Here is a 12,682-nt window from a genome sequence, read left to right on the forward strand (position 1 = left end):
CAGAACGTGGCGGCAACATATTCAAGCAGCGCCGGGCTCGCCGCAAGCCATTTCTTAAGGTCTTCGTCTTGCAGATGCAAACAGGCACATGTCAAACGCAATTCCTTCCTTTACACAAACACGTTGTCAGTCTTCCAATTCTTGGAAGAAACCCAAATGGTGCTGTATACGATCTACCAGCAAAATTCTTTGTGTAACATAAACTCTCACAGTTAATAGGATGTGCATATTCTTTTAGTAAACATTTCGTCTATGTTATACTGACCCTGCATTCTCGTGACTTCCCTTGTTTTTGCAAAGCTCAACCGCACGTTTGTTCTTCGGACACGTATACAGTGTGGGAGCGCCCCCCTTTTTAGAAAGCTATGAGTGACATCACAAAGCAGACGAGCCACGGCCTCGCTCGTGACAGCTAGCAGGCGTATTGACCCACAGTTTCTCCGCACTCTTTTCCACAGCTATGAATGAAGATAAGGAATGCCGCACACTTTTTGAAAACAAGCTCTTGGACGTAGCATTATATTCCTTCACTTTCCCACAAAAGTCACTGACACGCACATGACACTACGCATTCAATGCCACCCTTTGTGCATGGTATTAATTTATTTTTTCTCATGCCATCCTGCAATCACGTTCATATTCGAGCGCACAAAAAGTGTTGCAGAAGGACGGCTTCGACACCCTGCATGCCAGCACTGCCGATGCTCCGGAGAAATCACGTCGAATCACGCTTCGTCAGCCTCGGCAATGACGCCGTTCCACGTGCGAAGCAGAAGCTCGTTCGGAGTGTCCCAAAGCCTCCGCAGGCACCGCCACCCGCTTTCTTGTGTATACAGCACGTACGGGTTGTCGGGATTCTTCCGGAATGACTCCAGTCCTTTCACCAGAGACTGACACAATCGTGCAGCCACCAGCGTCTGCAAAGAAAGTATAAAAATGAAGCTACGTTGCTCGGTCACACATGTTAAAATGACAATATAGCCATAACCCATAAAAATGGAGCTGTCAAAGCATGATAGAAACTTGAATTAAGGAACACTTGGTGAACCAGCAAGGAGGAGGAGGAAAACTTTTATTTGCTCTAATTGGTTAGAAATTAGCGGTGGCAGATGTGGTCGGCCGTCTTCACGGTCTTCCTTCCCATCTGCGCAGGGTCGACGCCCCTATTCCATGGCACCACTGAGGGTGGCTACTCGGTGAGCGGGCCTTACTAGTCTATGCTGGACTTTCGGGTCACTGCTGGAGAGTACCCTCTCCCACTGCTCCGCACTCGGGTCTTTTATTTGAAGGAATTGTTGATTCTGAACGCATCCCCATGTAATGGGATAAAAGGTGGGCTTGGCGCCGCACCAGGGGCAAATGCCTCTATATACTGGGTGGGAAACATCTTGCTTAGTGTGTTTAGATTTGGGTATGTGCCCGTTTGCAGCCTCCTCCAAGAGGTTGCTTCATGCTGATTTAGGCTGTTGTGGTGTGGAGGGTATTTGATTCAGACCCCCTTATAGCAATTCAGTATGTCTGAGTAGCTTGGGTTGACTGGTATGGTTTCCTCAGGGTAGGTGCTTGTGGCTGCTCGGTTTGTGTGCTCTCGAGCTGCCTTGTCCGCCCTTAGGTTCCCTTCTATTTCAGCGTGTCCCGGTACCCAGAAAATCGTATGCCTGACTTTGTTGTTAGTTTTGCATGAGCGGAGGATGTGAAGCGCTGTGCGTTCTATTCTGCCGTTCATGTAATGCCGACACGTAGCTTGCGAGTCGGTGAGTATTGTTGAAGACCTTTCGGATCGGTAGCCCTCCACTGCCGCTAGAACTACGGCTATTTCCTCAGCTTCCGTCACCGAGCAGTCCTTCATTGACGCGCTGCTGATCTCTTTGTAGTCCTGGCTTATTACTATCGCAGCTGTCTTTACTAAGTTTGTGCTTCTTTGCTTGCGTATACTGCAGCATCTGTGTATACTGGTGTTTTTTTTTTGTGGCCAGGTACTTTTCGACGTATTTCGCCCTTGCGTCCCTTCGCACCGTGTGGAGGTTTGGGTCCATGTTTTTGGGTAGGGGGCTAAAAGTGTATGTTTTCCGATATTCATCAGGAACCCCCTCCGTTCTTTGGGTTTCTTTGATTGATTCCGTGAAGCCTAGCCTTATTAGCAGTTCCCTTCCCGTTTTGGTCTGCTGGAGTTTCATGAGCTGTGCGATATTTTGGGCTTCTTTTAGTTCTTCGAAGGTGTTGCTTAAACCAAGTGCCATTAGTTTCTCTGTCGATGTATTAACCAGCAAAGCTTCCAGATAACTTTGCCACTTTGTGATACAGCACAGTCATCTTAACGACGACAAAAAGAGACACCACGCAGAGAACACGACACGCACGAGGGTCATCTCACCAACATGGCCTTTACAGCTTCCAACGCGCGTAATTCAGTGTTATGCCCTAGTATTACGCGTGGTGATGAAAAGCGAGGATGAAAACAGAAAGTTGGACGCTTTGCACTGGCCCCATTAGCTGCGGAAGTCCGACCATGGGCATTAACGGCCACCTGAGGGAGCAAATGTGATAGCGCACATCTTGCAATGCACTGCAGGACCTGTCCTTCAAGCAGCCTTTCTTTTGCATGCCAGCAGCATGGGCAAGAGCGGGGAACAAAGAGCACGAGAATTGGTGGATCCAATCTAAATAGCACGTTTCTCTCAGCTGCACCAAATTTTAAAAGAATCGCCTGCTGCAAATAGCAAAATCCTAATCATCTAGCTAAATTATTTATTTGTTGATTTTAAGAGGCCTCCAGAGAGGCATTGATTGAGGGGAGCATGTGGTACAATTCACTTACACTTAAAGACAAGTCCGCTACAATACATAATCAAGGAAACAATCCTGCACTCCGCTGAAATGCCAGGACAAACAACGAAATGGAAGCAAGAAGGGAGAAAGACGATGAGGTGGTCATTACATACACCAGAAATCAAAACACTTAATTGAATAACTAACTTGATCACGCTAATTATATTCCTTACACTGATCACTTTCCGGCACTTAATTCAATCTACTTTGTAGCTAGTGAGTTCGCAAGGCATATTCTGAGGATGGACCTGTATCGCGATATGCGCTGCCATTTTGTTTTCTGCATCGAAGCCCAAAAGTAAATCGATCGTCAACACCTTTCGTCTGCACCTGAAAGATGGTATCTCGAAAATGGTGTAGTCTTGAGAATTCGTTCCAAGTGGATATGCCTTGCGAACTCATTGGCTACGACCCGTAGATTGAAATATGTGCAGAAAGGTAATTAGTTTATTAGCGTAATTATGCTAATTATTTAATTAAGCATTTTGACTGCATTTAAAGTGATGTGCTTGCTCATCGAGTAATGTCGCTCAAAGTTTAGAATCGTGCCATCTGCCACAGGCGATTTAAAAAAAAAGGCATGGGGTGCAGCTAAAAAAGCCCTCAGGTATGAAGATGAGGACCCATACGGCAGGGCAGAAGATTGGCTGTCCCAGATCGGCCAAGCGATTTCGAGACTGTTTATGTAGTAACCACCGTTCGCTGGTTGCGTTCGATTATTTTAAGCAAGGCACCAAGAAAAGGAGACACTGATGAACATGTGCGCGAAATTTCAACTCTTTATTGTACACATGCGCACGTTACATCATTATGAGAAGGAAGGCTGAAATAGAGTAACTAAAAAAGTTGGAAGGTGATTCAAATTTCACTAGAAGTCTATAAAAGACAGCCTTCGTGAGGCGGGTGAGATCAGGAACGGAGTCAATCGCACGTGGTTGTTTGTGGCTTAAGGCGTTACGCTGCTAAGCACGAGGTCGAGGGATCAAACCGCGGCCGCATTTTGACGGGGGCGAAATGCAAAGTACCCTGTGCCATGCATTGACTGCACGTGAAAGATTTGCAGGTGGCCAAAAAATTCCTGAGTTCCCGACTAATGCGTGCTTCAATCATATCGAAACCGTAGAATAGAAATAATCATTTTAGTGGTAGTGTCACTGAGTCGCGAGTGGTGGCACTCAAACGCGTCACCAGTCGCTCGGGGGGGGGGTGGGTCAGTGGGCGAAATATTTTCACTGGAACGCGAGTGGCAAGTCTACGCTATCTTCAAGATGGAATTGATGTTTTACACGGCACTATTTCTGGAACTGGGCCATGCTTTGATGTTTAATGAAGCGTTAATTTTAAACAGTTTCCGCGGTTTTACATGTCAAAAGTACGATCGATTATGAGGCACACGGGTGTAATGTTCGTAGCGTATCGATTATAGTGTCGTGCTTCTGTGCTTAAAAGCCATCTGTTGGAATCCGGCCGACGGACAATTGCATCATTTATTTCTTCAAGAAGTGGCAGTTTCGCCTCGAAGGGCTGTCAGTGCTAGGAAGGATCCAGTGACGGGACGTAGCCGGCGGGTAGTGCAGATCAAAGAATGCGTTATTGCTTGGTGTTGCTAGTTTTATAACAAAACAGAAAAGGGTCACATGACTGGACATGATAGCAAGAGTGCGACACATGTAATTTGTCTTGCTTATGCTATACATCAGCTTGCGGGCTTGATAACGTTACATCACGCGTGCTTGATAACACTGCATCCCTTCCCCCTAAGCTGGAGTAAGTGAGGCGATCTGGGGGTTTCCGTAGGCGAGTCGAACGACATGGTGGCTGTTGGTAATCGTCTTGAGAGCCGACATCCCGCGCGTCCGAAATTTCATGAGCTGCGGCCTGCTCGGCGCTACAGTGAGCTTCGTCGCCGGTATGGACTTCGCTCGGCTTGCTAGGTGACGACCCTGTGCCGAGCCGTGGCCGGAGTTGGTCTTCGTGGTGCCGCTGCAGTCCCTCCGCTGTTTCCAGTGTAACCATGCGTGCTCCTGTCGAGGACACTACTGTCTTCGGCATCCACTTCCGAGCAGACTGAAACTGGCATGACCATACTTGCCTACCAGGCTTATACCGTGTTGGTTCTTTTGCTGCTCCTAGAACAGGTTCACCAGAACCATCATTTTCTGTCACCTTTCTGTCTGTCAGTGAAGCTGTCAGCCTGGTTCGGGGACGGAAGCCCAACAGCAGTTCTGCGGGCGATTTTCCTCCTTCCAGTTACACAAACTTGATTAGTCGCTCCTGCAGTGTACCTGCCGGATTCTTTCGAAGCCATTCCTTTACTGTTCGTACAGCCCGTTCCGCCAACCCATTTGACTGAGGATGGTATGAGGCTCTTCTGATGTGTTTCACTTGACTTTCCTTCAAGAAACTGGACATAGTGGCACTTGAAAACTGTGGTCCTTTATCAGATACTAAGCAGTAGGGCAAGCCAAAACGTGCGAAAATACCTTGAAGTACTTGAATGGTCGTCTGTGCTGTGGCGGTCTTCAAAGGTATGGCCTCAATCCACTTCGTCTCGGCATCCACCAACAAAAGAACTTGGCAGCCACTGATGGGGCCCGCGAAGTTCATATGCAACCTGTACCATGGTTTGTTGCTCGCCGGCCATGGAGATGGAACTTGAGCAGCCGGCATGGGCCAATATTGCATACACTAACGGCAGCTTTTAACCAACACTTCGATGTCCCTATCTAGTCTAGGATACCAAAAAACGCTCGCGCTGTGCGCTTCATGGCACTGATACCGGGGTGACTTTCGTGCAGTTCCTTTAGCATGCATCGTCGCGCCGCCTCTGGTAGCACTAATCGATGGCCCCAGTAAAGCATATCGTGACAGGCCGTGAGCTCGTTACGGCGAGAAAAGTACGGCATCAGGTGTTGCTGTGCTACCCATAACTGCCGCGGCCAGCCATGTGTGATCCACCCCGTGATCTGATGAAGCGTATCGTCCGATCGGCTCAGGTCCGCTAATTGCTGAGCGGAAAGGGTCATTGAATTTAGGCTCCGCGTATAAAGCACGTATTCTATGGGTTCTTGCCCTCCTGGGTCACCTAAGCACGGCAGTGGTAGGCGACTGAGAACGTCTGCGTTAGCATTTAGCTGTCCTTGGCGGTACTCGAGGTCATAATGGTAAGCCGACAGTAGCAATGCTCACCGTTGAATTCTCGCTGCGGCTATGTGCGGAATCGGCCTCTCCAGGTGAAACAGTCCTGTCAGAGGTTTGTGATCCCTCACCAGAGTAAACTGCTTCGCGAACAAGTAATCTCTATACTTAGTAACGCCGAACAACAAGGCCAACGCTTCTTTCTCCATTTGCGAGTAATTCTGCTCAGCAGGTGTATGTGCCCTCGAACGGAACGATATGGGATAGTCTGTGATCCCAATTCGGTCTGACAGCACCGTGCCAACTCCAACTGGCGAGGCATCGCATTCAAGCCGCAACGGCTTTCTGGGGTCGTAGTGCACGAGTAGTTCCGCTGCCACCATAGCGCGCTTGGCTGTCTGGAAGGCTTTCTCGTGTTCGGCTTTCAATTGCCATCGAACTCCTTTAGCCAGCAGCCTATAGAGTGGGACTAACGTGGTTGCAAGGTTAGGTTAGTTAGTTAGGTTAGGCGTAATGAGTGAGCAATCCCAATAAGGATTTTAGCTCGCTCACCATCTCCGGTCTTGGTGCATCGGTGATGGCTTCGATATCCTCAGGAGGGTGTAGACCAGTTGCGTCGATCTTGTGGCCTAAGAACGAAACTTGTTTCTTGCAGAACCTGCATTTGTCACGGTTCAACTTGAGTCCATTGTCGGAGAGTTGAGTTGTCGTTCTGCTTTTCGGCTATAATGATGTCATCCAAGTACACCTTGACGCAAGGGAGGCCTTGCAGAACGGATTCCAGGTGGCGCTGGAACAAAGCCAGAGCCGATGCGATTCCGAACGCGAGGCCGTTGTATGCAAACAACCCTTTGTGTGTGTTCAACACGGCCATTTCTCGTGCCTCGTCGTGCAGTGGAAGTTGATTATACGCATGCCGCAAATCCAAAGTGGTGAACAACTCCCCCCCGTACAAAGATGCGAAGATGTCCTCAATTTTCGGCAACGGGTACTGTTCCAGATGTGTCGCCTGGTTAACGGTTAGCTTGAAGTCGCCGCACAGTCTAATGTCGCCGTGGCAGCTGTGCCACGGCACGGTTATCGAATCTGGCTCTCTTCATCATGCAGGTGCTCTTTCATGCCTCTGCTTGCCTTCTGCTTACCGTATTCCTCGACACCTCCCGGACCCTCTTGGACACCTCCCGGTCCGCAGCCGAGTTTTCTTGGAGCGTCGTCGAAGACAGCCACCGCTGGTACAGCGCCATCGCCGACTCTGCCCATTTACCGCACTTGAAAAACTGGACCCTCGACTTCAACTGGGAAACACCATCAGCAACATCACTCGGCGAGCCACCTATAAAGGACCAGCAATAACCTCGCACAATCTGTGGGCTCGGCAGCTGTGCCACGTCACGTTTATCGAATCTGGCTCTCTTCATCATGGAGGTTGGTGGACAGGTCAGTCTATTTACTAAAAAATCCAGTAATTGTTTCCTGATACAGCTGCCGAGCCCGAAGTGTTTGACCGCTATTTGTGCCGAATGTTGTCATAATGTACGGTGCTTATTACTCCTTGCTGGTGATGTTGAAACTAACCCTGGACCTGACAAATTGGATGTCGTTCTGGCTGAATTTAAAAAGCTGTCTAATGGCCAGGCAACACTAATATATGACCTGCAAGATATAATAGGGCGTATGCTTTCAGTCCACAGCACAATATCTGATTTCGATCCCCGCCTCACTGAACTCGAAGAACATTTCCATAATCTGCCTACAGTTACATCAGACGTTGAAATCATTCAGTAAACAGTTAGCCAGACAGCTCTTTTGGTTCAAGACTTGCAGCTTCGTCTTGACGATTCTGAAAACCGCTCCCGCAGGAACAATCTAATTTTCTACGGTCTCCCTGATTCATCCCCCCGTGAAACATATGCCGAGTCTGCAAAAATTATTGGTGATCATTGCTTCGAACACCTGAAAATAGCCTTGGATCCCAAAGTAATAGAGCGCGCTCACCGGCTTGGCCTTCATACCCCAAACCATCTACGCCCTATCATTGTCAAATCCATATCATCCAAGATAAAAGAAGCTATTCTATCTAAAGGGCCCAAATTTAAAGGAATGAAATTCTGTGTAGGCGAAGATTATACCCGCCGCGTCCAAATATTCGAAAGCACTTGGTTGCATTTGCAAAAGAAACAACTAATAAATTCTCGTTCCGCTATAAGACGCTTCATATAGGGCCCAATCGCTACTTCTTCGATGAAACGACAAACGCATTGAAGGAAATCGCATAGCAGATAACTTTTCGGTGCCGGTACCCACAATGCCCTCTATCAGCTTGTCATACTAAAACCAACTCCCGAACCACCCTTTGCGTTTGCATCATTTTCACAAATATGCGCAGCTTCCTTCCCAAACGAGACCTTGTGTCTAACATTGTATCGTCGTCCGGAAGTAACATACTTGTACTAACAGAAACATGGCTCAACGAACACCTCAGAGATTCTGAAGTTCTGCATGATTTCCCAAATTTTCGCCTCTTTCGCAACGACAGCGAGGGTTCTCGAGGGGGCGGTGTTTTAGTCGCCGTTAATCGAGAACTACCATTCTCGCTTGTCCACATCACATCTCACCTTGAAATTATGTGGCTCACTTGCCGCACTGCGCCAATAACAACATTATTTGGTGTCTGCTATCGACCGCCACATAATAGCCCTGACTTCCTGCGTGAGTTTAACAGTGTTTTGCTACAATTAACAACTAGGTATCCAAGCGCACGAATGAATCTTTTCGGTGACTTTAACTACCCTTCTATAAACTGGCACAAACCTCACGTTACCGTTTCTCGAGAGCCTCGAGAATTTGTCGACGTATGTCTAAATTTTAATCTTTCACATAATACCTGAGCCAACACACATCACAGAGACTTCACAAAACATTCTTGATCTCATTCTAACTAGTCATCCTGAGACCTTAGCTTACCTACCTGAGGGAAATAAGTGATCCTAAAGTTATTCACGCCTTATTTAACATTACTCCCGTTCAAAGGAGAGTGTCCAAAAAAACAATAAACCTTTGCGGTAAGGCCGACTACGCAGCAAGAAACAGTGAATCAAACTCCTTCTTATCCACTTTTGAACTCCACTTCCATCAGCATACAGTCGACGCAAACTGGTCAATCTTCAAACGCAAAATTGGTGATCTAATGAGCAGATATATTCCAAAGTGCACTATCAACTCTGATTCCCAAAATCCTTGATTCAACAAAACGCTCAAAAGACTAAAAAATAAAAAGCAGTGGCTGTACCGTGCAGCTAAACTTAGACCCAGCTCTTCTGCATGGGAAAAATACTACAGCGCTGAAGATGCGTACTTGGCAGAAGTGAAAAGCGCGAAACGTTTCTTTCTTCACAACGACTTACCCAAAAAGATAACAACTAACCCGAGAAAATTTTGGAACGTGATAAATCCCCAGCAATCGCACGACATCATTCAATCATGGTGGAGTCAGTGGTTGATGACACTTAATCCCAATAAGTGCAAGCTCATGTCTTTTCATCGTCGTCACAACCCGCATTTATTTACTTATAAGATTCCCGATTCTCCTGTCGAACTCGTCCCGTGCTATACTTACCTCGGCATCACTATCAGCAATGACTTATCATGGCGCGAGCACGTAACAAAGCTAATATCATCTGCGAATAAAAAACTAGGCTTTCTTAAACGTCATCTTCACGACGCCCCTCAACATGTAAAGCTACTTGCTTATAAATCATTAATCAGGCCAAAACTTTAGTATGCATCCGCCATCTGGGATCCACAGCAAGCTTACCTCATTGACTCATTAGAAGCTGCGCAAAACAGAGCCGCCCGTTTCATTCACCGTTCAAACTCATCCTATATTAGTGTTTCATCTCTCAAGCTACAGTCCCATTTACGCAGTCTTTCCCTCCGTCGCCGTATTTCTAGCCTGGGCCAATTTCACAAATTTTCTCATTCCCAGCTCAAACAGCAGCCATACATCTGGGCACCGCCATGACGCACGTCTCGCCGAATTGGTCATCCGCTGAAAGTCTCACGCCAACGTACTCGTACGATTACATTTTCCAAGTCATTTTTCTTCCGAACAGCAGGCGACTGGAACGTTAAAGCTTTGAATATCCCTTACTTTCTTTTTTTTATCATTTCTGACAGTTCAGCGAATTATATCTGATCTCTAGGGTTAGACACTTTAATCATTTGTTTTTTCGTCGTTACATGAATAGTTGCATATACCTGGGTAACTAGGTATATGCAACTCGGAATGTGCAGGTCTACAATTCGACAGACCCCGTCTCACGATGACTGTGACGGTAATGCATATAGCATCAGATCACTATAACGACACAACGTATTGTCTCGGTGGAAACAAGTTATGCATGAGGCGCGTACTGCAGCTGCACTCTTTACTTATGCTGCCCTAGGAACACTGGGCGCCATCTAGTGCCGTTGCCGCAAAGCCTGCGCATGGCACGTGAAGGGCGTGCGACCGCCGAGATTCGCGCCATGCGCAATCGGACTATCGCGCTTTTCATCTTAGGGTGCCTCGATGCGCGCGCCCCCGCTTAGGGTGAGGACATCTGCGTCGTCTGCTACGGCGGCCGCCATTCTCGCTCCCACTGCATGCTCGTTCTCGCGGAGAACGGACTCCTCCGCTTTCCGGCTCCCTATCTCACGCTCGGCAGCGACTGGGGCTAACCCCCTTTCTCCCGCGCTGTTAAGCGGAGGGCGTTAAAAGGCTGAATGGGCATTTTTCTTCGTGAACGGAGGCGCGGTAAACAGGATTGCATGGGAAACCTCACTGATGTCCCAATGCAAGTGAGTGAATTTGATCGGTAAGAAAATTCAGCCGACGCGGTCAATGCAACAACGTCTTGGTTCTGCACGCTTTGAAGAAACAGCATCAGCAACGGTAATAAAATATAAAGTCCCCTTTTCGTCTGGTAACAGCCAGATGAATACAAAAGCTGTTACCCAAGCAAACATGAAATCATTTATTCAGTGCTTATGAAAACACACAAAGTTAGAGATTTGTGTTTAATGGGAACGTGAACACTGAACATTATTGCACTTTTTAAAAGTCGACATTTATGTTAAATAGACCGTAATTGATAAAATAGTTGTGATCACTATATATATAGATGCAGACTTCAGACTTTGAAGGAAAAGGCTCGCAGAACTGCAGATTCCAGCTTGCTTACGCAAGGCTGACCCCTGCACAAGTCTTGCTTCCGTGGCCACTAGGATGAGTGCTCGGAATTTGTCGGAGATGAATTCGGAGCCTCACTCTGGCATATGCAGCAGTCAGCATTTTGCTTATTCGTTCTTTGTGAGCCATGCATGTGTTCACTGAGGGTTTGTCTATGCCTTCGAGATAGGCTATCAGAGAACGAAGTGGCGACTTCATGGTGAAAAATTTGCCTGTGCACCATGAGTTGACAGCGGTGAAATGTTCCTCGTAGTTTTTTAAAGTTTTCATGACATCAGCGCTTGGATATACGAGGTTTTGCCCATCCCTGACGTATTCCTTGAGTGCAGTCAGGGAAGCATACTGATCGTCAGGCTTGCCAAGGAGAGCAGCCTTGCACTGCGGACAAGTTATAGATTTCAAAATTCCTTTCAAAATAAAACCGCCAAGGTAAAACAAGATGCGGCACTCGGTTGACGTGAGCTCTTCAATGAACAGAATTTCCGTGTCGTTGATTTCATCGACTTCGCTTTCTGCACATTCCTTCTTGTTATGTGCAAGCAGATCGACAAGGTATTCGCGGTCGTCAAGTTCGTAGCTTGTTGATCTCGGAGTGTGAAGAAAGTGGCTGACGCTGACGAGTCGGAGTGCACACTTCAAGTCATACGCAGTGGGCACTGGCTTCATGAGCCGCACCACAGAAAAAAGGTTTTCTTGGCAGTCTTGCAACAGCCTGCTCGTGAGGAGGAATTCATACCCTTCACTGCCAAGAAGCACTTCTTGAAGGCGAAGGACAGCCGTTGTCGCAATTAGGACCCCTGCTTGCGATGGCTTCCACTGAGATCCAGTGCCCATTTTCAGTTCTCTGATGGTGTCTGTTGCCGTGCGTAGTGTGTCCAAGGCGGCATGATATTTAGTAATGTTCCTGCGGCTTAGCGCCATGGTGGGATGACGCGATGACATGAGGGCATACCACCTAGAAACGAGGTCCATAAACCACGCTGTTGTTTCGGCCTCTGGCTCAATCACTCCTTCTTTTATTAGGAACCGAATAGCTGGTGGGGCTTCACGGAAGAGCTGGACAGCGACTCCTACTTTCATTTTGGTGAAGTGCCCACAACTAATGTGGGTTTCTGACAAATTTGGTGCTACCTTAAGTTCGTTGGCTGCGTCATAATCCAAGACGGCCTGTACATGCTCCAATTTCACCTTCGAGGCCGTCAGTCCGTTCCTGCTTACTGTAGTATCACTGAGTGTGAAAACTTTTGAGCTTAGAAGCTGTCCTTTCAGGTTCTTAAGGACATGTGCCGGGTCCGAGATGAAAAAAAGTTCCTTCCCTTTTAAGGTTGGGTGAGGTATTGAGCACGAAGTTGTCGAATGGCGGTGGCTCGAAAAGCCAAATTCTCTCCACATAGCGCGGTTTGCTGCACCCATGTCACATGTGATAACACGGACTCTTAGAGAAATCTGGCTGCATATCTGCACTATTTCCAGGACATATGCCTT

The 12,682-nt window shown here is 47.5% G+C and overlaps 1 protein-coding gene across 1 annotated transcript in view; it reads right to left on the reverse strand.

Moving 5' to 3' along the window:
- Window positions 1-571: 571 nt before the first annotated feature.
- Window positions 572-12,682, reverse strand: part of LOC139059839 (hydroxylysine kinase) — a 345,249-nt gene continuing 333,138 nt past the window's right edge. Inside the window, exons 9-10 of the mRNA XM_070538251.1 lie at window positions 7,110-7,262; window positions 572-917 (exon numbers count right to left, since the gene is read on the reverse strand). Of these exons, the coding sequence (XP_070394352.1) occupies window positions 726-917; window positions 7,110-7,262 (345 nt within the window). The 3' untranslated portion in view covers window positions 572-725. The remainder of the gene's footprint in view (window positions 918-7,109; window positions 7,263-12,682) is intronic.

The sequence above is a fragment of the Dermacentor albipictus genome, chromosome 5, assembly GCF_038994185.2.
Source record: "Dermacentor albipictus isolate Rhodes 1998 colony chromosome 5, USDA_Dalb.pri_finalv2, whole genome shotgun sequence".
Lineage (NCBI taxonomy): Eukaryota > Metazoa > Arthropoda > Arachnida > Ixodida > Ixodidae > Dermacentor > Dermacentor albipictus.